The sequence below is a fragment of the Esox lucius genome, chromosome 9 (assembly GCF_011004845.1).
Source record: "Esox lucius isolate fEsoLuc1 chromosome 9, fEsoLuc1.pri, whole genome shotgun sequence".
In the NCBI taxonomy this organism is placed as follows: Eukaryota; Metazoa; Chordata; class Actinopteri; order Esociformes; family Esocidae; genus Esox; species Esox lucius.
Genome location: NC_047577.1, coordinates 14,878,799 through 14,903,355, shown reverse-complemented (window position 1 = coordinate 14,903,355; position 24,557 = coordinate 14,878,799). Strand labels below are relative to the sequence as shown.

The window sequence follows — 24,557 nt, the reverse complement described above, 5'->3', positions numbered from 1 at the left end:
CACCCGCCCCTATCATAGGCGATAATAAGAAAATCATAAGATGGCACTTTTATTATGACCTTTACGAAGACCTCTCTTGTGAAATTACGTTTCATTAGATCATAGGGCATTACACTAGAATAGCATCTCAATTTTGATCACGCTTTGTCAAATGAAAGACATTGTTTTCAATTCCATTCTCATGTCATCACACACCCATTCGGTGTTAAACTGCTGAATTGTGTGTTTTTCCGCAATGACCTACACACATGAAATCCCAAACGGAACCAAACAAACCAGTAGAATGGTTCCCCAAGTTTTGGGCAAAAACAAACTTTAAAAACCACTTGTTGATATTGAGGGATCTTGTGTTCAATACCTTTTTTGTAACTATGACTCCTAGATGATTAAATATTTTGTGACAATGACTCCCTTTTAGATGAGGAATTACAAATACGTGGACATTTTGGAATTCCAAAAGAAAGTATAGTACATGGGCCATTTCATATGCTCCCTGCTTGTAAGGACACAATATATGCTTTTATTTCTCTTTCTGAAAAATAAACTTTACAAAGATAAAAATGATCAGTCTTTAAATAATGTTTAACAAAAATGTCTAGATCTTGAATCATCATCATCATATGAGGAATGAATGGACACATTTTAATACAACTGATTGGCAAGACTGAACATGAGTATACACAATGTAAATAAAACACAATAGTACATGATACTAATGAAATGAAAAATGTACATTGCATCACAATCAATATACTTGTGCATGACCTAATGTTAACAGGTCTTATTGAAAGTTTTTTACTCGTAGAAGCCTCAGATGAGAACATTTACGTAAACCACATTAAATAGTGTAATGACAACATGTATTAACTATTTTAAGTGTACTGTGTTATAAATTGTTATGTCAGAGGAACTCTGTTGTCTTTGGCCCATTTCCTCAAAGTTCTGATAATGTACTCCACTTGGGGGTTCTGTGTGCTCCTCACTAGGGGTAGCACCTCCTTCAATGTCTCCCTGTGAAACAACAAGACAACAGGTGTGACGTTAAATGTACACGGCACTGAATGATGTAACGAAACATCTCTGAGGAGGACGTGCTCTGCATCATGTGCTGATGACTCTGTAAAGGGGACTCTGTGAAGGGGACACACGTGCTGGCATCAAAACTGCACTAAAGACAAAGAAGCTGAACCAATAATTACTTTGGCTCTTTGCCGGCCAGTATGAGCTGGAAGATGCCAACGCAGGCCCCTCTCTTGCCCTCCCAGTAGTTAGAGCCTGGATCAAGTTTCTCAAGTGCATCAAAGGCTTTTGCTGCCCAGTAAAACTGGCCCATCTGAAAGTGAAGACACTGAAGTTAATTCAAAATGTGACATTCAAGGATGTCAATGAGATTAGGCTAAATGTAGGTGAGCTTGGAATCTAAGACAGTAAAGACAATAATGAGAATCACCCTATAACAGTCATTGGCGATGAGTTGCAAAAGGCTGAACGAGTCTGGAGACGCCCCCATCTTCAGATACAGCTCCCAAGCTAGGCGGCCTTTCTTGTTCCTAATGTCTTTGAGTAAAAGGAGAAAAAACCTGTTAGATAATATGCCCCCATTATATTGATGTTATTTTATTTGACTTAGCATGTTAAACCTGATACATACAGCAGCGAGTCAGCCAGCTCAGGTATACATAGTCAGTCTTTATCTTCTCGCCTTGAATCAACAAAAATATCTGAACCCAGAAAATAGCAATGTTACAATATGACATACGTAACTCTAATGCTGTATGATACCACATTTAAAACAGAGGTTTTATTTTGTTGCTTTTAGTCCAGTTTCATTACCTCTTCTGCTTCTTTGTAGTTCCCCAGGGCAGCTTTGGCCTGGGCATAGTTGAAGTTGAACGTGTCCTCGGTGTAGAAGTAACTCTGTAAGAACCAAACCATAAAGGGGCATGCTAAAATTGAGTCAATATGACAATGTTGCTGACTGCTTTAATTTCCACGGTGACAGGATATGCTTTAGTACAAATGCTATTAGCACTTAGACACAAAACAAAATAAAAGTTATTTTATATGCAAATGCTTTCTGTGTTATTTGGTAGCTTTCCAACAGACCTTTTGGTCTATGTTATATATTGTATTGGCAACGCAAACCTTGACTGAGTTGAGGTAGATAAGCACGTCCTCAAACTGCCTCAGTAGAAAGAAGCAGGAAGCCATGCACTGTCTTCCAGGTATAGTGTCTGTGAAGGGACAGGGACACAGACAGGGAACACACACGTAAACACAACGACACGCACGCGCACACACACACACACGCACACACACACACACGCACACAATCATTTCAGATCATAAGTATCGAAATACCACATTCACTGGCTGAGCCTCCAACCAACTGGAAGAACTGTTGCGCAATCTTCAGGTGTTCCCGCTGCAACAGAGATGCAGGCAAAAAGATCAGATCAGATTCAACTTTATTGTCATTGAAAAGTACAAGTAAACTACAACCAAATGCAGTTAGCATCTAATCACAAGTGCAAAGTACTAAAGTATTCAGTATATTACAAGTGGAATGTATAGATGTGCAATGTGGGCAAATGCAGTACAAATGGCAATAACAAATGTGCAATTAAGGCTAATAGAGGAGGGCAGGAAAAAGTATAATGTATGTTACACATGTGGTAAGGTGGAAGGGAAGAGGGTGGAGCCAGAGTAAAGCCAAGGAATGTCAATCGCTAAAAACTAATTCTCTAGAAAAGGGTTGTCTGTCTAGCGCTAATCATTCACATCTGGGATCAGTACTGATATACACTGCCATTTAAACTGTGTAGTCTGTGTATGATTACTAGGGTTTATCAGATAGTTCGCCAGACATGTTTTGACTTACCGATCCAATATCTTGGCCCAATGCTGCATTTACCACTCCTTTCAGAATGTACTCCTACGGGAAGGACATGATGTTGAAAAGATAAACACAAAAACTGTGTCTGAGTTGACTAAAGGTCCTACAAAAGTAGGAAGTAACTATTAGTAATATTACCTTTGGTGTAGTAACTATTATTAATGTAACCTGGGGTGTAGTAAGAATTAGTAATACTACCTGTGGTGTAGTAAGTATTAGTTATATTACCTGCAGTGTAGTAAGTATTAGTAACATTACCTGTGGTGTAGTGGGCTCCAAATCTTTAATGAGGTTGTAAGCCTCTTGAACATCGTCTAAAAAAATAAATGACAATGTACAAAAACATTTCTGGTGTTACAACCATGAGACATGAGTGTGTCTGTATGTGTCTAATGCATAAGACAGTATAAAGGTAGAGTGGGATGCTAATATGTTGCCAACACATGTAGAAGATACTGCATACCACAAATAATGAAAAAGTGAATATTTCAGGCACGCCCACTGATCAAGTCAATGCCGTACACATTTAAATATAAATAAACAAAAATCTTCTATATATCCAGTATATATTTTTTGTTGTACATTTCTTGTGACAAGATATAATACAAAAAGTGAATTAGTGTACGGTGACAGAAGAGTGTAGTGCCAACCTTGTCTAAGGTAGTAAATGACCAGGTTCAGACGAGCCTCAGAGATGACATCAATCAGGGGGGGCAGCACCTGCAAGGCCCCCTCCCCACCACGAAACACCACCTGGGGAGGTGGAGGTCAGGGGTTAAAGCCAGTACGGGATCACGTCACACAGAGGTGGTGGAGGAGCTTACCAGGTTATGTCGGATGAGTTCCTTGGCAAACTCGAAGGAGCAGGAGGAGATGTCAATGAGGTTCTTTAACTCCGCCTGACAGAGAAAAGAGAGCAAATTGAACCATATGACAACACGCATAAACATTTACTTTGAGTGGTAGGTAGGCATTCTAGTCCACCTGGAGTGTTGAGACAGTGTGTGCGCATGTGGCTGCTTGACCTCGGCTGCCTTGCCATTGTAGAGCCTGAAGTGGTTGCAGGCCTTGAGGTTGAGAGCGATAGTGGACTCAGGGATACTCTGCAGATACACAGCCAACACTTCCTGGGAAACATCATAGTAGTCCAACTTGTAGTAGCACAGTGCTACATACACGTTGAGAGCCAGGAAATCCCTGTGGGAGGGGGAAATCAAATGAGTACTGACTGAATCCTGGACACAGCCTGGCAACGGTGCCCGGGGTTCCAGAAGAGGTCAGGGTGGATGTCCTTCAAATGTTCTAATTCCTCAGTTGTACTGGCGGGCCCACTGTCAACAGGCGTATGAGGGGTTTGTCGCACCGCACTCTGGCCTATACACAGCTCTGATGAAGGTCAGCATGATAAGTACCTGTTCTGCAGCAGGATGCGTTTGTAGATGTCGATGGCCTCCTGATAGTGAGATCTCATGTAGTGGATGGAAGCCAGGCTGAGCTGGTCCTCAGTCACGTCCTCCAAGCTCTGATGGAAACACATCAGCTTCTTCTCATCGTTGAACTGGGAGCAGGAGAGACATAACCGGCTCGTTGGTTTGGGAAGTCACACTAATGAGTAGGTGTCGTGGGAAATGTGCTTCACTCGCCTATAAGCAACATATCTACATATAAATGCAAGCGCTCTGACCTTGTGTGCCAGGTGGAAGAGCAGACGATTCTGAAGGGCACACTTAGGACCTGCAGAAAGAGGGGAAAAGATGAGGGAAACCTTTTATAGATAGACAAAATAAAATGAAAAATACAAATAAATTACTGACCCTTGTTTGCAGCCTCCTCTGCTTCTCTGTAGAGCCCCAGGAAAAACAGGGTACATGCCAGGTACACCCACAACTCCCCTGGGTCTTCTAACCTGAGTGTCAGGGCCCTGTATTCCTGGCATGGATAAATGTATGCATAAAGATTGTTAACACTGCCACTTCTGTTTACTAGAAACCACACAAACAGTCACTAACCTCCATTGCTCTCTTGTAATCACCCAAGTGGAAGGCACAGTAGCCAATCCAAAGGTCTGCATGTTCCTCTTTTTCTCCAACATCTCGCTGAAACTGGAAGATAACACATCAACAAAATCATATAATGCGCTAATTTTCTCTCTCTCTCTCTCTCTCTCTCTCTCTCTCTCTCTCTCTCTCTGTCACACACAAACACACACCTATTCAACATTAATAAGAACTCAGATCTGCTAGAAAAGGGGATGTCATGAATGAGGGAAGAATGCTGAGAATCTTTTGTGAATTGGTCACCATTCATTGCAGGCTACACATGAAGGCTACATGAGATCCTGTCTGGCTACCTCCAAAAGTGTTTGAGCTCCAAGGTAGTCTCTCTGGTGGAGGTATTCCTCCAGACAAGGTATCTTCTTGGTTTTGTTTTTCTTCTTCTTCTCACTGAGAGTGGCTGCAGCCTCTCCACTTACTGCTGGCTTCACCCTTGACAGTATCTGGACAGAGGTGATAAGGCAGATGATCGTTATTGTTGACATTACAGCTTACACTTTGTTTACTGAAGAATGTTGGCTTATTTGGTAAGACAATCAGGGTGTATAGTAGATTTAGCTAAAGCATTTCTCCTTGGCTATTCAAGCAACCGACTTGTCTGTAACGTTACATTAAAAAGCAACATCTTTGCTTTTCGTGCAGTCTATAAGTATAGTTTATCTTAAATGTTTATAAATCAATCAAATGACCATAGCTAGCTAACGTTAGCTAACCGTACGTAACAATATTGTTTTAACTACTGTACTATGCAACAAGTGCGCAGCAAGCTACGCTAGTTAACTACAGTAATATAGTAGTTACCGTAACTTGTTACACTTACCATAACGGGAACGCAGTTACCTTTGCATCTGTGAAGAAATGTATATATTTTTATTACTAGCAAGCTAGTTAACCACACTAGCTAGCTAGTGTAGCAAGTGATGTGCAATAGCTCCGGCTAGTACTGGAGTTAAATTAGCTGGATAGCTAACGTTAGATAACAGTTAACCCTACGGATCCGAAAATAAATGTATTTGCAGTCTAAAATGAAAATCAAACAACCTATAGTAGTTTGCAAACCAGTTAGCACCTAGACGAATTACTGTGATTTCTTTCCCATGCGGGGGTGTGGATTATGCTTTTGTTGCCTAGCAACCTTCATCTTAATGTCAGTGGATCAGAGCAAGTTAAAATTGTAGTTGAGGCATTGTAAATGGCATGTTTGATATGATTCATTTGTACCATAAAACTATTTGTTCATATTTTTGAACACTTTTGATAGAGCTTCGAAGGCTACAGACATACATGACTGCCCCAGTGGCCTAATGGATAAGGCACTGGCCTCCTAAGCCAGGGATTGTGGGTTCGAGTCCCATCTGGGGTGCTGAATGTTTTCATCATTAATGACCGGAGTTCTCCATAAGATGAAAAAGAAATGTTGCGTTTATGCGATCGTTTCACCGCAACACCCCTTATGATGCACGTCAACTCTAAATCCAAACAACTACCCAGGAATGACATCTGTAGAGCGTAACTGCAGTAATAATGTCCAAAATCGTGACTATTTGCGGGACTAGGAACCTATTTTTACAGTAGCTACTATCATAATGTGTATAAAACCCTACACTTCACATTCCTTTCAAATTACAAAGACAAATAACGGCAATGTCAAGTCACACCATAAAGACATGTCAAAATAATGAAAATGGCCCAGACTAGATTATTCCATTATTTTTAACCACAATATTATGAATTCCATTATTAATCCCAGATCAAAGAGTCAAGAAACACAGGTTTGAAAACAGTCAAGTTTATTGACATCACTGATGACAGCACTGCTTTTGATTCAGGGTGATGGACAGCATCTAGGACCAATCAGCATTGGCCCCTCCCCACTCAGAAGCCTGGGCGGTGGGAGCCGCAGACCAATCCTCAGTGGCAGGCTGGGCACTCCAATCCTCTGTAGAAGACAAGCATGAGACATTAAAAACCAAGCCTTCGATTCTACAGAGTTCCTTAGTAAAGACAAGCTGTGTTTCTCCCGACAGGATCCGCAGTGAGGTTTCGGCCTTCACTACAGGTTTATGAGAGAACTACTCTACCCCTCTGTGTTGATCATACAGGACATTTCAGGTCCTAGATGGGCAAAAAAGGGGCTTAACCAATTACATTTGAGCCAAACTCACCAGCAAAGCCTTCAGCTGCCACTGGGACCTTGGCAGGAGCAGCAGCTGAAAAGGAGATTCAAATTATTTTAGTCAAAGGTATTCCGGTAGACCATCTTGGTCAACGTTCTACTCCATCCTTTACTCATTGCCTCCGTGCCTTTATTCATCGCTTACCCTCAATGAATGTCTTACCCTCAATGCCAGCAGGGAACTGCTGGATGGGCACAGAGGGCACGGCTACTCCCTCTGACCAGTCAGCAACCTCGGGCTGGGCAAAGTCAGCTGTGGGGGCGGTCCACTCGCCCTGGAACTCCTCCTTGCCAACGGCCTTCTCGGCCGCCGCCTGCTCCTCCTTTTCAATCTAGAAGGGGATGAAGACAGGTCCACAATGAGACTCTCCACTGAAGCATTGATGGGTAAATTACAGATTTAGTTCAGTTGTTCCACCACTGATTGAGATTGGTCAGTTACGGTTTCGGACTGCCATCTCACCCACAGGGATGATGTTACTATTCCCTTCCAACGACAACTCACCCAGTCACTGACCCGACCGAGCAAGTGCTTTTAGAAGGGGGAACGAGCATTTGAGGCTATCAGTTTAAAAATTACACTGCGCAGGATTTCGCCTGGCAACAAACCACCATGGTCCAGATGGAGGACTGATAACTGAAGTTAAATCAAGTGTACTCATGCAGGGCCAAAAACTTTAAAATGTTCTGCACAAGTTAAACCTGTGATCCAAACAGTGGGTGAATCATAGCATGAGTCACATACCTCCTCAGGATCTCGGTAGAAGTAGAGATCAGGCATGACCTCCCAGGGGTGTTCCCTGGAGATGGTACCCCGCATCCTCAGCACCTCCCTGGCCAGCATCCACCACATCAGACCCACAGAGTGGTGACCCTGGAAGGACAATCACACCTAACAAACAAGACCACTTACAGAATGACTACAGACATGACCGAAGGACAGCAGCCTTATACTGATGGGCTGTGGCTCAGGTCACTATCAAACTCCAGTCATGGGGCGGGAGCCCTACTGATGTTAGCGAAAACCCGGCCGGATCATTCTGGCACACTTCCGACACCTGAACACCGACAGACAGTGTCAGGCTTTAATTGTGTGCTACTACAGACTGACCGTTTGTGTCAGGTGACCCTGTTCTTTCACCGATCAGGACATTGAATGGTAACGGCGGAGGCATTTACCTTGTTGTTGCAGGGGATGGCGATGTCCACGTATCTCAGTGGGGAGTCGGTGTTGCACAGGGCGATGGTGGGGATGTTGACGTAGGACGCCTCGGTCAGGGGCTGGTGGTCGGCACGGGGGTCTGTCACAATCAGGAGGCGGGGCTCGCGGAAAGCGGCTTGGATCTGATTGGTGAAGGTCCCGGGGGTGAAGCGGCCGTGGAAGGTGGTGGCGCCGGTGGACGAGGCAAACTTCAGCACAGCCCTCTGGAGAAAAAAGGGAGGGCATTAAGTGATTACCCGGGGGGGGGGGGGCTCCGACAGCGGCACAACTGATTCCCCGGGACGTGTTGGGGGGCGGACGGGAGGCCTCACCTGTCCGGTGTTCCTGGAGGAGATGACGCAGACGTCAGCAGGGTTCTCGATGGCCACTATGGCACGGGCGGCCAGCAGCAGCTTCTCCCAGGTCTTCTTCAGGTTGATGATGTACACGCCTGGCAAAAGGACAACCAATGGCGTTCATGTTCACGGCTATAAGAACGACATGCCAAAACCCACACGAATGGACGAGAGCACCGTTTAAAGCGCCGGAGACGGCACCCACTACTGTAATATAAAGAGCTGTTCCACCACTGATTGAGATTGGTCAGTTACGGTTTCGGACTGCCATCTCACCCACAGGGATGATGTTACTATTCCCTTCCAACAACAACTCACCCAGTCACTGACCCGACCGAGCAAGTGCTTTTAGAAGGGGGAACGTGAGGACATTGACAACATGCCGAGTTGGAATAGTTACATGGTGTGCAGGCTTTTGTTCCCACCCCGCACTAACATCTGATTCAGTTTATCATGGTCCATGGGAGGGCTGGAACAAAAACATGCACACCATTAGCAGTCAAATAGAGCGAGATCTTCAGATCAAACTGACAAAACATAATTTTAATTACCATCACTCTTCCTCTTGTAGGTGTAGTGCTCCATCTGGAAGTCCATGTTGGTACCACCCAGATGGGTCCCTGCTGCCAGAAACTTGAGGACATCCTCCTCCTTCATCTGCAGCACATCCAGACCTCCGGACATCGTGACCACTTTTCCTAAGTTACGAGTTTAGTGGAAAAGCTGGAGGGTAAAAAAAAAAGTGAACTTTGCTTATTAAAGGTGGTAAGGAAAGCCGATCGTGTTTGGCAAGCATGTCGCTGTGGCTCAGGTCACTATCAAACTCCAGTCATGGGGCGGGAGCCCTACTGATGTTAGCGAAAACCCGGCCGGATCATTCTGGCACACTTCCGACACCTGAACACCGACAGACAGTGTCAGGCTTTAATTGTGTGCGGTTTAGCCAGTCGCCAATGACCAATAACACTTGCAGTATGGTGACAAACAGATGACTAATTATAGGTCTTTTAGATACTGTAGTTACGTATAACTACAGTAAATAACTGAAACAGATGGGGAGAGGTACTGTAACGCAACCACAAAGTTACCCCACGAACTCAATTCACACGAAACATCCAATTCATTCATGTTATATTGGACAAACAATTACGATGTGCAACTTTATATTTACATAGGTTCCAAAGTTCTAGTGACATAACTGTTTTAAAAAAGTTAACTACTTAGCTTATGCTAGATTGCTTGCTCGACGAGGCTCTATGACCATGCACGCTACTAGCCTAGGCTTTAGGCCTAATATACTAACATAATTTTGCAAGCCATTTCCAGTTGTATTTTTACGGGAAATGTTACACATTTAATAGAAGTTCATAATAGTTCGTAAGACATATCAGGGGACTTAATCCACAACTTAAAACCAAAGAAAATATAAATTTAAATCTCACCACGAGACAACGCCGTATGGAGTTCTGTACTTCACGGTAAAAGAGAGAGAGACATGGAAGTGACGACTTTATATACTTAAAAAACAACCAATCGCCTTCCATTTCCTCCTTTACAATACAAATAAGAAGGAATAGCCAAAGTGACCAGTAGATGGTAGTCAAATACAATTATAAAGTGTTAGGAGAAAAGCCATCAATCTTGCAATTTATACAGGTGCTGGTCATAAAATTTGAATATCATAAAAAAGTTGATTTATTTCAGTAATTCCATTCAAAAAGCGAAACTTGTATAATGTATACATTCATTCCACAATTTTTTTTGTATTGGTCTTAAGTAATATTCAAATTTTCGGAGATACTGAATTTGGGATTTTCATTAGTTGTCAGTTATAATCATCACAATTAAAATAAATAAACATTTGAAATATATCAGTATGTGTGTTATGAATGAATATAATATACACGTTTCACATTTTTAAATGGCATTACTGAAATAAATAAACTTTTTTATGATATTCAAATTTTATGACCAGCACCTGTAAGTGTTCGCTTGACATGGCTTGACTTACATTAATGAGTTGCACACATATTTTAAAATAATAGAACGTTTAAATGGGGAATATCTCAGGCACTCTGAAAATAATATTTGAAACATTAACTTAAACCATTAAAACCTGAATATATTCGGATCATTTATGCTTGTATTTATGGTAATAGTATAGTACAAATATTACATACGGCCCCTTACATATATTCTAGTATGAACACGCAGACATTGTCACGTTACACATTTTCTTTCACACAGTACAGAGTCCAGTTCTGTCAGGTTTGGCCTGGTCAGCAAAAATACTAGCCAGTGTACTTTTTATTCCAAATACTTTGACTGTTTTTTCAGAAACACCTGGTAGGAAGCAATGCCTACATGCAGTACATGCAGACATTTTCTGAAAGGTCAGTCCAAATAATAGTACAAAGAAGCCCAATTGGTTTATCTATAGATAGGTGATGTACGCCTCAGGAGAGGGAAACAGTGCCCAACCAACGCTGTTTACAGTGGAGGTGGGCAGCTGTTGACCTCAACTGGGGATGTCGTCGGGCGGTGGAAGGAGTACTTCGAGGATCTCCTCAATCCCACCGTCACGTCTTCCATTGAGGAAGCAGAGGCTGAGGGCTCAGAGGTGGACTCGTCCATCACCCGGGCTGAAGTCACAGAGGTGGTCAAGAAACTTCTCGGTGGCAAGGCACCGGGGGTGGATGAGATCCGCCCTGAGTACCTCAAGTCTCTGGATGTTGTGGGGCTGTCTTGGTTGACACGCCTGTGCACCATCGCGTGGCGGTCGGGGACAGTGCCTCTGGGATGGCAGACCGGGGTGGTGGTCCCTCTTTTTAAGAAGGGGGACTGGAGGGTGTGTTCCAACTACAGGGGGATCACACTTCTCAGCCTCCCCGGGAAAGTCTATGCCAGGGTTCTGGAGAGGAGAATACGGCCGATAGTAGAACCTCGGATTCAGGAGGAACAGTGTGGTTTTCGTCCGGGCCGTGGAACATTGGACCAGCTCTATACCCTCTACAGGGTGTTTTGTGGATTTGGAGAAGGCATTCGACTGTGTCCCTCGCGGCATCCTGTGGAGGGTGCTTCAGGAGTATGGGGTCCTGGGTCCTTTGCTAAGGGCAGTCAGGTCCCTGTATGACCGAAGCAGGAGCTTGGTTCGCATTGCCGGCAGTAAGTCAGACATGTTCCCAGTGCATGTTGGACTCCGGCAGGGCTGCCCTTTGTCGCCGGTTCTGTTCGTAATTTTTATGGACAGAATTTCTAGACGCAGCCAGGGGCCAGAGAGTGTCAGGTTTGGGGACCACACGATTTCATCTCTGATCTTTGTGGATGATGTTGTCGTGTTGGCCCCTTCAAACCAGGACCTTCAGCATACACTGGGACTGTTTGCAGCCGAGTGTGAAGCGGTTGGGATGAAAATGAGTACCTCCTAATCCGAGGCCATGGTCCTCAGTTGGAAAAGGGTGGCTTGCCCACTTCAGGTTGGTGGAGAGTTCTTGCCTCAAGTGGAGGAGTTTAAGTATCTAGGGGTCTTGTTCACGAGTGAGGGAAGGATGGAACGGTAGATTGACAGACGGATCGGTGCAGCTTCTGCAGTAATGCGGTCGATGTATCGGTCCGTCGTGGTGAAGAAAGAGCTGAGCCGCAAGGTGAAGCTCTCGATTTACCGGTCAATCTACGTTCCTACTCTCACCTATGGTCAAGATCCCGGATACAGGCGGCCGAAATGAGCTTTCTCCGCAGGGTGGCCGGGCGATCCCTTAGAGATAGGGTGAGAAGCTCGGTCACCCGGGAGGAGCTCAGAGTAGAGCCGCTGCTCCTCCACATCGAGAGGGGTCAGCTGAGGTGGCTTGGGCATCTGTTCCGGATGCCTCCTGAACGCCTTCCCGGGAAGGTGTTCCGGACCCATCCCACCAGGAGGAGACCCCGGGGAAGACCTAGAACACGCTGGAGGGACTATGTCTCCCGGCTGGCCTGGGAACGCCTCTGTGTCCCCCCGGAAGAGCTAGAGGAAGTGTCTAGGGAGAGGGAAGTCTGGGCATCTCTGCTTAGACTGCTGCCACCGCAACCCGGCCCCGGATAAGCGGAAGAAGATGATGATGATGATGACTTCCTAGTGTGTCCATGCATATTTCTTGGGTATGCATTTTGTGTTGCAAAGAGAAATAGTGAATGCATGAGGGCAAAGACTGTGGGTTACTGTTTCAGAGACATGCCCTACTTTTTAAAAATAGCTCTGTCCTATATCTCTACTCGAGAACAATTGCCTCTGTGATTGTTGGATAGGTCATTAATAGATACAGTGGGGAGAACAAGTATTTGATACACTGCCGATTCTGCAGATTTTCCTACTTAAAAAGCATGTAGAGGTCTGTAATTATTATCATAGGTACACTTCAACTGTGAGACGGAAAAAAATCCAGAAAATCACATTGTATGATTTTTTTATAATTAATTTGCATTTTATTGTACGACATAGGTATTTGATCACCTACCAACCATTAAGAATAACATCTCTCACAGACCTGTTAGTTTATCTTTAAGAAGCCCTCCTTTTCTCCACTCATTTCCTGTATTAACTGCACCTGTTGGAACTCGTTACCTGTATAAAAGACACCTGTCCACATAATCAAACAGACTCGAACCTCTCCACAATGGCCAAGATCAGAGAGCTGTGTAAGGACATCAGGGATACAATTGTAGACCTGCACAAGGCTGGGATTGGCTACAGGACATTAGGCAAGCAGTGTGAAGGCAAGTTCAAGATGACGGTCAATCTCCCTCGGTCTGGGGCTCCATGCAAGATCTCACCTTGTGGGGCATCAATGATCATAAGGAAGGTGAGGGATTAGCCCAGAACTTCACGGCAGAACCTGGTCAATGACCTGAAGAGAGCTGGGACCACAGTCTCAAATAAAACCATTTGTAACACACTACAGTCATGGATTAAAATCCTGCAGTGCATACAAGGTCCCCCTGCTCAAGCCAGTGCATGTCCAGACCCGTCTGAAGTTTGCCAATGACCATCTGGATGATCCAGAGGAGGAATGGGAGAAGGTCATGTGGTCTGATGAGACAAAAATAGAGCTTTTTGGTCTAAACTCCACTTGCCGTGTTTGGGGGAAGAAGGATGAGCACAACCCCAACACCATCCCAACCGTGAACCCGAAACACACAGCCAGGGCAACTAAGGAGTGGCTCCGTAAGAAGCATCTCAAGGTCCTGGAGTGGCCTAGCCAGTCTCCAGACCTGAACCCATTAGAAAATCTTTGGAGGGAGCTGAAAGTCCGTATTGCCCAGCGACAGCCCCGAAACCTGAAGAAGATCTGGAGAAGGTCTGTATGGAGGAGTGGGCCAAATCCCTGCTGCAGTGTGTGCAAACCTGGTCAAGAACTACAGGAAACGTATGATCTCTAATTGCAAACAAAGGTTTCTGGTCCAAATATTAAGTTCTGCTTTTCTGATGTATCAAATACTTATGTCATGCAATAAAATGCAAATGAATTACTTAAAAATCATACACTCATACAATGTTGGCGCAGACACAAGCAAAATAACTGAGATAAGGCCAAGGGCGGTGGCCTGTCACTCCCTGTTGTGTCAATGTGGCATTGCTTTGTAGGGCAAAAGAGGCTAGTCAAAACAGCAGCTCAGTGGAAAAGCAATAACACCATAAACCAATGGAATAAAATCAATGGAACACCAGGGATTATACAAAAATGGGGGGTGACTTTATTAAATTAAAAACAAACAGGCACAGCATCTGTCTGAGCAAACAGACACATACATACCAAATATTGACAATAATCATATTTACTTTATAGTCACAATATCAATGGCAAGTGATGCTGATGACAACTGCCAAGGCGGAAATGTTACAGCACAAAACAAAATTCAGTGCGGTGGTAAGATTTGTTAGCATTACAGAAAACTCAGACCAGGGCTGAAGAACTCCCACTTTGCCAGAAGCGTCAGTCACTCCAGCCCTTCAGATGCTTGAATAAATTAATGTGCATTGAGTTCCAAAGTGCATTTATTCACTGACTGACACTGAGCTGGATCAAGTGTTACTCCCCACCCAAATCACGTGGTAATCTCTCCACAGCCTATATCAAAGCTGGTCTTTCTCTAACGTGTGGGATTGTATTGGGTGAGTAACCCCGTGCCACTGGTATATGAAAAACGATAACGAAGGATTTAAATCAGTTTCTCTCTGCCCTCTAGTGTTACAAGCTTCCACTGGGCTCTCAACAGAAAACAGAATCAGTTACTGTAGAATAACATCTTAACATTGACTATATGTTCATAAATACTATCTCCATGGCACATTGAAATTCCATTGGTTGAAAAAATATACACTGAGGTCTTCAATGTTAAAAAAAACAAAAAACTATTCTCAATACTGAATACATAGACCTATATATTTACACAACTTATTAGACTATCCTGGACCTTGTCAGTGCGACACCGATATGGATTCTGTATTTAGCTGGGCAGTACATATTATTGCACACCACAGCAAAATGTTTTGCAACCTTGTTTGACAGTTATAGCTAATCTGTCATTTTTTAAAAATATTTTTGGTGCTAAATACAACCCATGCAATGCAGAGACGCTGAAGGTGCTTGTTTATGGTAGCAACGTTGACTGTCACAACGCCACTGCCCAGATTAGCACAATCTTGAGTTGTCCGGGGTCCAATCCAAAATGCCCCTGAGCCAAGTCGTTATCTACGGCTCTGGGACTAACTAGCATTCAGGTAAAGCACGTCAAGGTTCAGTTCTGGGCGGTTTTACCCCAGCTGAATTAGATACAGAAACACCTCCTGTAAGCTAGTTTAAGATGCCAATATTTCCAATAGCATAGTTTATCGCTAACTGCTAAGGACAACAGTGGTGTTGCAAAATACAAGCCATTCTAATCTTTTGCCACACTGTATTGTCATAAGGGTAATTAGCCTTGTATTGGCAGACAGAAGACTGTTATTAGTGTGGTGTTCTTAATCATGGTTCTGAAAGCAGTCCACTGGGCTTTTAGCTGGTGGAACCAACCTTCCTGATGGAACCAAATAAGAGCTGCTTTTAGTCTCTGGAGTGTGTGCCTGGATTTTTGTCAGTGCATCCTTGTCATTGACAGCAATACATTTTTAAGTACGTGCGTTACCCGGAGCAAAAACCACCATGGTCTGAAAGAGTCATATTTGCAATTAGACACATTTTCATTGTCTTCGCAGTCAGAGAGGAAGCAGGTCATTTCACAGCTGTAAGGGAATGTCCTCAAAGGTCGGGGTTGGAGTAAGAATAAGGACAGACACAGTGTTCCTCTGGCGAACGCCTAAACATCGGAAAAATACAGGCAGTAGCAGGCACACACCATCCACTCCCCATACACAGACCTCTGTTTCCTAACATTTTTGCAGTGTTAAGTCTCTACACACCCTGGTTCTCTGCAAACAGGTGCCTTGGGTAAAACCGGGGATCATCCTCGATCGATCCCACTCCTCTTCTTCATGACTTGAGTCCCATGTGGGCCATCAGCTGTTCGTAGACGGTCCAGGCCATGGCCGCCATCAGAGTCCTCCTCAGAGAACGAGGCACGGCGCCGCGGAAGAACCCCCTGAGGCCGTGCTCCTGGACGTAGAAAGACACAAAACATGATGTTCAGGAATACTCATTTAGTCAGGTCAGCTTATTGAAAACAGCTCTGCTCTAACAGCAAGCAGCGGTTGGCCAGCGAATGTAATAACATACAATCCCATTAGCGTGAGTAAAAGTGGAAGCACTGGACCAACAGCAGTAGCAGAGACAGAATCCGCCCTTTCCAAATGGGACTGACCGTCCCTGATGAAAGTAAGTCACTCTGGACGAGAGCGTCAGCTTAAACGGTGACAACGGAAACGACCTCTCCCGCGGAACTTACCCTGTAGATGAAGCCCACGGCGTCCTTCGTGGTCCAGTGGGCGGGGCTGACCTGGACGTGAGTCTTGACCACGTCGGCCGGCTGGGTGGCCAGGGAGGCAAGGACCCCGGCCACGACCCCGCAGCCGAAGTTCACCAGCGGGGCGTAGGGGGACGAGCTCACCTCTGTGGGGCAGAGAGAAGGCCAGTCTGACACATGTGGACGCCGGCAGGTATTCAGCGTGACTATTCTGCAGCGCACGTCGTCTCACCCTGAGGGAGGGACCTCTTGGTCTGACTGTAGAACATGACGTAGATGCCGGAGAACGGGGCGTCTCGGAGCAGCGTGGCGGGCAGTCCGGAGAACAGAGCCCGGGGCCCCTCCGTCTCACACACACTCTTCAGGGCTCCTATCACACTCACGTAGTTGTAGCGGCCACTCTGCACAACACCCGGAAACAATAAGTTAAGGTTCACTTCATCAGGCTAAAGTGAAATGGAATTTATCCTGGGTCTTGTGCAACCTGTTTACGTAGTTTCCCCTCGAATCTTGTTTGTTCCATCGAGATTTTCTAGTGTTATTTGGTTAATCATAAAGACCACTTATGAGATACAAATACAGACATATGCCCTTTAAAACATATGCCCACCAGTAAGAGGCTGTTGGTTAATGTTTTTTCTGTATTGCTCATGTAATATCTGAGTTGACTAAACAAATGGTCACAGGATTGATACAAACAGCTAATCATGATGATATCGCTGTAACGAGCAGGGAACCTTAAAAACCTTAAAGTTTAGTGGCAAGACGAAGTCGTTGAATTCCGTGATATTGTCGCCTTTTTACGACAAAGAATGTTTAAGGCCCTAAAAAGCCAAGGCACCATCCTAATCTCTATAATTTATTCAGCCTCAAGGCAACAAGACACCAGAAATACCCCAGCCTCGTCGAGCTAGTGCTTTTTCAGTGTTATCACTGAAACACCAAATGCTGTGTTCTTTCACTGAGCCAGTCCTTCGTCGCCAAAGTCGTCCCATCCTACATCACCCCAGTCACCCGTGGAACCTCCCCCTGACACCCCGTACTGCGGGGTTCCTCAACGTTCCTCCCCCTCCAGGACCGGAGTTCAACAGCCCTGTCTGAATGCCGGCTCCATCTCCCCGTCCTCTGACCCGCCCACGACCACCACCCCCTCACCTCGAAGCGGGTCTTGATGACGGTGACGGGCAGCATGCAGACCCCTGCCACGGACCTAGCGCCGGCCCCCAGCAGCACTGCCTCCCCGGCGTTGGGGCCCCGGCCTTCCGGGAAGAAGTGCTGCTTCAGGGAGTAGAAGGTGCTGAAGTAGATGCCCACCCCCGGGATGCAGCGGACAAACGACTGTGGGGGGAGGGGAGAGCAGACAGAGGAGCATTTACATGTCAGCCATTTCCGTTCACATGATGACCCCAACAACCCGGACCCACAGAGAGAGAGAGAACACACTGACCGGAGACACTCCCTTCCACAGCGCCAGGACGTTCTCCGTCCGAACCACCTGGATGAACACGGTCATCATCCCCACCTTGGGAGCTCTGAGAGGGGAAGAGGCTGGTTAACCAAGGACATATGGAGCCAAGATGGCTGACCCAATTATATGGGAGCTGACTAGAATATAGAAACACAGACCACTGGCACACCAGGCTGGCACACCTGTAGGTTAGGGAATGACACCAGTGGTGGACTACATTCTATTCAGCAGTAAGTCTACCATGGGGCAACATCTGATCCAATTGCGAGGTGGCGTGTCTAAGGGGCCTTTAAGGGTCAGTCAGGGTTATTTTATTTTCTTTCAGACTCTTTTTCTCCCATGGTATTTGTAGTAGGACGGAAGATGTCAATTTGAGATTTATGCAATTGAACCCTGGGCATCTCCTTTGTGAACTACTACAGAATTAGATTCAACCCCATCCATTACAATGGCCAGGACTGAGGTAATAATCAGGTGCCATAAGCAGGTGTCACCAGCCAAGCCCAACAAGGAACATTCATTCATCAAAATTTAATGATCCATAGTATGAAAAGCCTTTGACAGCTTAATTAATAGAGCAACATAATTACATTTTCGTCAAAGGCTTTCGCAATATCATTTATAACTACAGTAGCATCTAATAGTACTGTGCCCAGGTCTAAAACCAACTGCATATTTCTTCAAAATGCAGCAGTTGGCTAACAAAATAACACAGCTGTGTATTTACCAAATACTCCAGAGTTTTAGCTAGACAAGACAATTCAGATAGTAGATTAAAAAAGGATAAGATGAAACAAAGTATTAGAGATCCTGAGAAAAGACCCAGAAGTAACCAACAGAACTGGTCAGGTTTTAACCCTAACCCTCAGTTAGTTCGGTAGAGTTGATAGCTAACAAAGCATCAAGGACATTAACAATTAATTGGTTATCTGGTAATCTGTCCTAAACAAATGCTTGATTGTCAATTATTCCTTTTTCCCCCCCAATATTGGATAGTAATGAAAATGTTCTCAAATAGATAGCCAGCTGCAAGAAGTATTGATCAAAGGCAATTACACATTCCTACATCCAAGCAGGCTCTATAAAGCCTAATCTGAAGAATGTAGATGGAATCATAGAATCTAGCAATGTAAACTTATTTTAAATAAATCAGACAGTAAATGTGTAAAATCAAAAGCATTATTGACATTTCTTTATCAACAACATCTTGACAAACCAAAGCTTGTTTATTTGTATTTACATTTCCCTACTGCCTTGTGAAACTTTCAGTGATTATGATAATGATTAACCATCTTTTGACAGATTTCTTCAAAAACTTTTCAGCAGGGATGTATTTAGTAAACAAGGAAAACACATGCATGCTACAGAACCACTGCCAACCAAACAAGTGTCTTCTTTACCCACATTTCACCAGGCAAGTATGACTCCAAAAACATTATTGTTTACAGAAACAACCTGGGAGCAATCAATGTTAACTTCCTTGCTAGATTTTCCACCTTTCCCCAAACCACAAAATTATCTGTGATGTGGTTTAAGCATTGTTGTGGACTACAAACAACCAAAGGTTGCCATTTCCTATCCATAAAAATGTAATGCTTTTGACATTGTATCAAAAACCAGCTTATAATACACACCAAAACAGGAAAGTCTAACACATGAGTAGAGGAACAGGGGTGAAAGCACAGTGGGGCCATGATTGTCCAGTCCTAATGCACTGTGTGTACGTGTGTCTTCCATACCCAGGCTTCATGTTGTTCTGCATGGTCTGCAGGCGCGTCTTCACCAGGTCCAGGGGCTGGAAGAGCAGCGTGGAGCAGGTGCCACTCAGGCTGCCACACATGAAGGCCTTGAGAGCCGGGTGGGCCTGGGGGGCATGGAGAAGGGAGAGGAGGGGGAAGGATTAGTATCGCTGAGAGGCAGTCTGTACAGCTGGACATTTTGACATTTGGCCTTGAACCATGGTGCACACTGCTTACAGGAAACTATTCAGACCCCTTCACTTTCTGCACATTTTGTTGTGTTATGGACGCCATTTACTATTTAACGAAACCTTTTTTTGCTGCCAATCTTTGGCAGAATTAATGGCAATTTATTGAAAATAAAAAACTGAAATATCTCATATAGATGAGAATTCCGGCCCTTTATTCACTACTTTGTAGAAGCGCCTTTGACAGCAATCACACGTTTTCTTGGGCATGCCTTTTACCAGCTTTACACAACTGGAGCTTGACATAACTCCCACTCTCCCTCGTAGATTCTCTCAATTTCAGTAAGATTGGATGGGGACACTGGTGAACAGGGATCTTCAGGTCTCCCCATAAATTTCAATCAGGTTTATGTTTGAGCTCTGGCTGGGCCACTCAAGGACATTCACAGCATTGTCTTGGCTTTGTGCTCTTGGTCGTTGTTGTGCTCAAAGATAAATCTTTGCTCCAGTATGAGGCCCAGTGCGCTCTTAATCAGGTTTTGCATCGTTCATCCTTCCCTCAAGCCTGACCAGTGTCCCAGGCTCTGCCCCATTGTGTGATGCTCCCATTACCACGATTCACCACAGGGATGGTATAAAACAGGTCATAAGATATACCTGGTTGAGAGGTCATTGGAGTTCATGGCTTGGTTTGTGCTCTGAGCTAATAAAGGCAGATGTGTGGTTTACAAAATCATATCCAATAGAAAATATATATATTTGTGGAAAGTGACAATTGGCACATTTCTAAAAACGTGTTTTTACTTTGTCATTGGTGGGTATTATGTGTAGACTGAAGGCATACATATAATACATTTAGTCTATAACAAGATTTTTTTTTTTTTTAAATGTGAATGGCTCTGAATACACTGTGTGTGTGTATTTACATATATTCCTGACACACACAAAACATGAGTGTGCAGGCACCATGGGCTACAGAAAGATACAGTATGTGACCTATAGACACATACAATAATGGCCAGCACAGTCAGAACATAGACGGCCCTATGAGCGCACAACCACTGGCCGTGATGAAGATGTGTACAGACATTACAAACACACACACAGAGGAGCTGTCACGCTGAATCACCCATGCTCAATTTCATCATTATTTACGTGTCTGGCAGGGACACGAAGCGGGAGACACGAACACACAACTACAATGCTAAATATAGCTAGAGATGGAGGGAAACGCCACACTAGGGCTGACCCCACTTAGTCCAACCGTTTGGTTGATAAGCTGTTGGCCGGAAATTATTTTGTTGGTCTTTTGTTCCCTTCTACCCATGATACAGGAGATAACTGATCTGGGCCAATCTCAGGATTAATCTATTCCGTGTATGAAAAAGTGTTGCGTTCATATAAAGCAGTAGAATGAAAGTACTGTTAGTTATGGTTGGACATAGCACCTTTGGCCAGGCCTATTTTCTGATATTTTTTGAAGACATTGGAGGGTCTATATTGAAAATCCAGACTTTGGTATGCAGACCCCTGGCCTTTCCTTAAAACACAGGTTGTGGTTTTAAAACATGGAAAAATACATGTTTTGAAATAAAATCAACTGATTGTTTAAAAGACTAATCAAATCTCGGGAAATCAACATATTTTGTTTGAGACAGCCTACTAAAGTCAACTTACGGAATCGTTCAGTTCTTTTAAAAGATTTCGATCTTGTAAAGCACTAATTTATCTTACGGTTTAACCGATTACTTCCATCTCTAGGTCTATATTTAAATGATACCATATCATTCACTGCAACGGCACTGACCTACCTAAATGGAACAAACATGAAGAAATAAACTTGCAATAAATATAAAAAAACTAAATATCGCTTAATGGTGTGGCTAACAACGCTAACCACTTGTTTGACACATGTCTTGAGAGACAATTCACTTTCTCGTTCTGAAAACGAAAGGACGTTAAAGCCCTAAATGGTTGGCAACCCTGGCGAGTTCAATGTGCATGTGGTATCCAGTCCAGTCCGGTCATGGTAGTTGTGCTACAGGCCCGATGATTAGAAACCTGAAAGAAACGTGAGGAACCCGAACCACCGGCGGAGCAGGAACAATACAACCAGAACATACTGCATCACACAAAAGCCCACTAGCCTCTATCTACATGCCGGAGTCAGAATAGAATTACACCGGTCATACGAACGTGTCATTTATATGGAATACATTTTTTTTGTGTGTTAAAAAGAGGAAATTGCCATTTAAGTGGCTGAAAAAGGTTTTACATCGCTGACACACTCAGACGCTCATGGATCACATGGAAGAACTGCCATCCAAAAAAAATAATGCAACGCTTCTTTCCAAGCATATGCAAAAACACAAAACTGAATGGATTTAAAATGCACAAACACACACTTTCACTTGACACCCACTCAAACACTGAGACGGGAACACAGCTGTCCATCCTCCATACCTTTCCCAAGATGCTGGGCGGTTTGCCTTCTTCACCATCCTGTTTCTGGTGCATGTCTCCCTCTTCCCCCTCTCTCTGCCTCGTTTTGTGCTGCTGCTACCAACAGCATATTACAAGTAAGCCATCTCCATCCCTCTCCCCTTCTCTCTCTAAAACACACAATGTCTTGCTGGCTGCTGCCTCTCTCCTAACTCCCACCCCCTCCACAGCGTAATAAACAGGCTGTAGGATTCTCTATCTCGCTCAAACACTCGCGGATTCACACACACACACACACACACACACATCTCCCTCCCCACCCTCCCCAAATGCCTTCTTGACAAAATGCCATGAGTCATGTAGTGGGTGTGTGTGTGAGACTGTGTGTTTCTCTGAACATGGGTCCCTGATTGGATGGTGGTGGGAATATGTTACTTTGTTCACTACACAGTCGTCTCCAGGCTAGTGCAACATAACATTTGTCCCAAAAAAAAGTCTAGTAGAACATTAAAACGATTACTCAGAAATATTAACGACAGCCTCCACTACCCCAAAGTCATGTGCTTTGGTTTACAACCTATTATTCTCGTACTATCCTCTCAACAAAAAAAAAAGACAACAATTTCCCAGTTTTCTACAGAATGCCATGGCAACAGACAATAGTAACCAATGAGGGGCTGGGGATAAAAGGGGCAGACCTCACGTCCATCCCCAGCTGTTGACAGACCAGTGTGATTCAGGCTGAACGGACCATTGTGGCGTGAACATTGTAGAACCTAGTTGGACCTGGATTTGCTGGTTACTAGTAGCGCCATTTGAAAAAACAAGGATCTACTAAAATGGCAGTGTCCAGTTGCATGTGGTTTCAGAAAAGATGAAACATTTGTGTGTTTGTAGGCTTACCATCTATGGCTTTTCTGAAACTACCTGAGACTGGATACTGTCATTTTCAGAGAGACTTGTTGGGTCAAATCACAAATGGAGATGATAGACCCAAATCCACTTTATTAGAATTTTATCCGGCTTTAACATTACACATGAACCAAGCTACTTTAGATAAAAGTCAGATATTGCCGAATGACCCCATGAATTCAGACCATATCTCCGCAGACAATTTAAAGTGGACAATCAAGGTTATAACTAACAAGCATGCACTCACAATGATATTAGTGTACTGCATAAGGTCACAAAATAGTCCTGAAAACGAATGTGTGTAGTTGTACTAACTTACTAGTGCCAACTCCATCTTTGACGATGATGCGGTGGATGAATCCTGAACGATCGAAGAGCGCGCCTCCTTCCCTTCTCTGTCCGTCTTCTCGCTGTTTACTAGAAGCCACAACTAGCCAGAGAAGGTCAACGTTTTACAAGGGGTCGCATGTCAGATTTAAAAGAGAATATATTTGCAAGCTTGGTGGTCAAGGGTCATGTACACGGCACGTGACAGCATGGTGCGCATACCTTACCTGGCTCTGAAGTTAGGGACCGATGACTTCTTTCAGCCCAGAGACAGTCATTTTGCCGGTGACAAGACGGGCTAGCAACATCAAGCAAGGAAACCACACTAGCTAGCGTCTAATTGTTCGCTTAACTACAAGCTGTACTGTAGATAGTTCGCAATATCTCCAGTGATGCGTAGCTAAAAACTCAGGTAAAATACCTTTTACAAGAAATACTCGTTAGCTGGATAACTATTAAACAGGCTCATCAAAATTACTCAAGATGGCTAGTGAACGTGTCGTTAGCTAGCTTGATTTTGACGTTAACGTTCCTGTCTTGGCTAATGTTAGCAGGCTAGTAGTGTAGTTGGCTGGCTTTTGTACAAACACTTTTGACTGCTCACACCAACCCAACTATAGTTAGCTAACTTATTGGCTAGCTAGTAACTTATAGTTCAACTAAATGTTCACATTGAACACTATGCGCAGTCTTTGCCATCAACCGCGGTTGCTGTCAATGACAATGTTGCTGTCGACGTCCGTGAATGTCAAATCCGCAGTGGGTGCGTAGCTGTGCGTTGTTCGAGATGGGAAGTTCTCCCCACATCGCCCCAAGCCCCTCCTCTCCCACGTACAGGCTGGGCCAACCCGCCAGCCGGTTGTGAA

At 44.3% G+C, this 24,557-nt stretch overlaps 3 protein-coding genes and 2 non-coding genes across 7 annotated transcripts; 1 reads left to right on the top strand and 4 right to left on the bottom strand.

Annotated features, from left to right (window-relative positions):
- Positions 1-500: 500 nt before the first annotated feature.
- LOC105012286 (intraflagellar transport protein 56) lies at positions 501-6,083 on the bottom strand. Its single transcript, XM_010873004.5, has 18 exons — positions 5,771-6,083; positions 5,247-5,393; positions 4,906-4,998; positions 4,711-4,825; positions 4,581-4,630; positions 4,309-4,454; positions 3,922-4,093; positions 3,721-3,795; positions 3,547-3,649; positions 3,155-3,210; positions 2,882-2,935; positions 2,362-2,425; positions 2,146-2,234; positions 1,834-1,917; positions 1,652-1,721; positions 1,451-1,557; positions 1,200-1,333; positions 501-1,011 (listed from the first exon to the last, which is right to left on the bottom strand). The coding sequence occupies exons 1-18, from the start codon at positions 5,771-5,773 to the stop codon at positions 897-899; spliced, it is 1,677 nt and encodes a 558-aa protein (XP_010871306.1). The 5' UTR covers positions 5,774-6,083; the 3' UTR covers positions 501-896.
- Positions 6,084-6,240: 157 nt separating this feature from the next.
- trnar-ccu lies at positions 6,241-6,313 on the top strand. Its single transcript has one exon. It is a non-coding gene; the product is annotated as a tRNA-Arg (tRNA).
- A 410-nt stretch (positions 6,314-6,723) lies between these two features.
- Positions 6,724-10,225, bottom strand: LOC105012295 (40S ribosomal protein SA). 2 transcript variants are annotated; one of them, XM_029121853.2, is made up of 8 exons: positions 10,126-10,225; positions 9,235-9,406; positions 8,660-8,778; positions 8,306-8,551; positions 7,872-8,000; positions 7,272-7,458; positions 7,116-7,160; positions 6,724-6,889 (listed from the first exon to the last, which is right to left on the bottom strand). In XM_029121853.2, exons 2-8 carry the CDS (start codon positions 9,365-9,367, stop codon positions 6,795-6,797), a joined length of 954 nt encoding a protein of 317 aa, XP_028977686.1. In that variant the 5' UTR covers positions 9,368-9,406; positions 10,126-10,225; the 3' UTR covers positions 6,724-6,794. The 2 variants fall into 2 exon arrangements, with proteins under 2 accessions (XP_028977686.1, XP_028977687.1); XM_029121854.2 differs by having other exon boundaries at positions 7,290-7,458.
- LOC114839893 lies at positions 6,960-7,077 on the bottom strand. The gene has a single exon (XR_003782242.1). It is a non-coding gene; the product is annotated as a small nucleolar RNA SNORA26 (small nucleolar RNA).
- A 4,160-nt stretch (positions 10,226-14,385) lies between the features above and the next one.
- LOC105012287 (mitochondrial glycine transporter B-like) lies at positions 14,386-24,506 on the bottom strand. Of its 2 annotated transcripts, XM_010873006.5 has the most exons (8): positions 23,919-24,506; positions 23,684-23,794; positions 19,823-19,947; positions 18,063-18,147; positions 17,771-17,953; positions 16,848-17,016; positions 16,598-16,761; positions 16,186-16,308 (listed from the first exon to the last, which is right to left on the bottom strand). In XM_010873006.5, the coding sequence occupies exons 2-8, from the start codon at positions 23,696-23,698 to the stop codon at positions 16,186-16,188; spliced, it is 864 nt and encodes a 287-aa protein (XP_010871308.1). In that variant the 5' UTR covers positions 23,699-23,794; positions 23,919-24,506. The 2 variants fall into 2 exon arrangements, with proteins under 2 accessions (XP_010871307.1, XP_010871308.1); XM_010873005.5 differs by lacking the exons at positions 23,684-23,794; positions 23,919-24,506 and adding an exon at positions 22,474-22,747 and having other exon boundaries at positions 14,386-16,308.
- Between the last annotated feature and the right edge of the window lie 51 nt (positions 24,507-24,557).

Coding starts and splice junctions, on each gene's coding strand:
- LOC105012286 (XM_010873004.5), bottom strand. Junction 2,235..2,361: donor AGGCTCAGCCAGTGAATGTG/GTATTTCGATAC, acceptor GTCCCTTCACAG/ACACTATACCTGGAAGACAG. Junction 1,334..1,450: donor TCGCCAATGACTGTTATAGG/GTGATTCTCATT, acceptor CTTCACTTTCAG/ATGGGCCAGTTTTACTGGGC.
- LOC105012287 (XM_010873005.5), bottom strand. CDS start 22,527: ATGCACCAGAAACAGGATGGTGAAGAAGGCAAACCGCCCAGCATCTTG. Junction 17,954..18,062: donor TGTGGAAGGGAGTGTCTCCG/GTCAGTGTGTTC, acceptor CTCCCCCCACAG/TCGTTTGTCCGCTGCATCCC. Junction 16,762..16,847: donor CAAGAGGTCCCTCCCTCAGG/GTGAGACGACGT, acceptor TCTGCCCCACAG/AGGTGAGCTCGTCCCCCTAC.
- LOC105012295 (XM_029121853.2), bottom strand. CDS start 9,367: ATGTCCGGAGGTCTGGATGTGCTGCAGATGAAGGAGGAGGATGTCCTC. Junction 8,552..8,659: donor CCTCCAGGAACACCGGACAG/GTGAGGCCTCCC, acceptor TTTTTTCTCCAG/AGGGCTGTGCTGAAGTTTGC. Junction 8,001..8,305: donor CCATCCCCTGCAACAACAAG/GTAAATGCCTCC, acceptor TTGTCCTTCCAG/GGTCACCACTCTGTGGGTCT.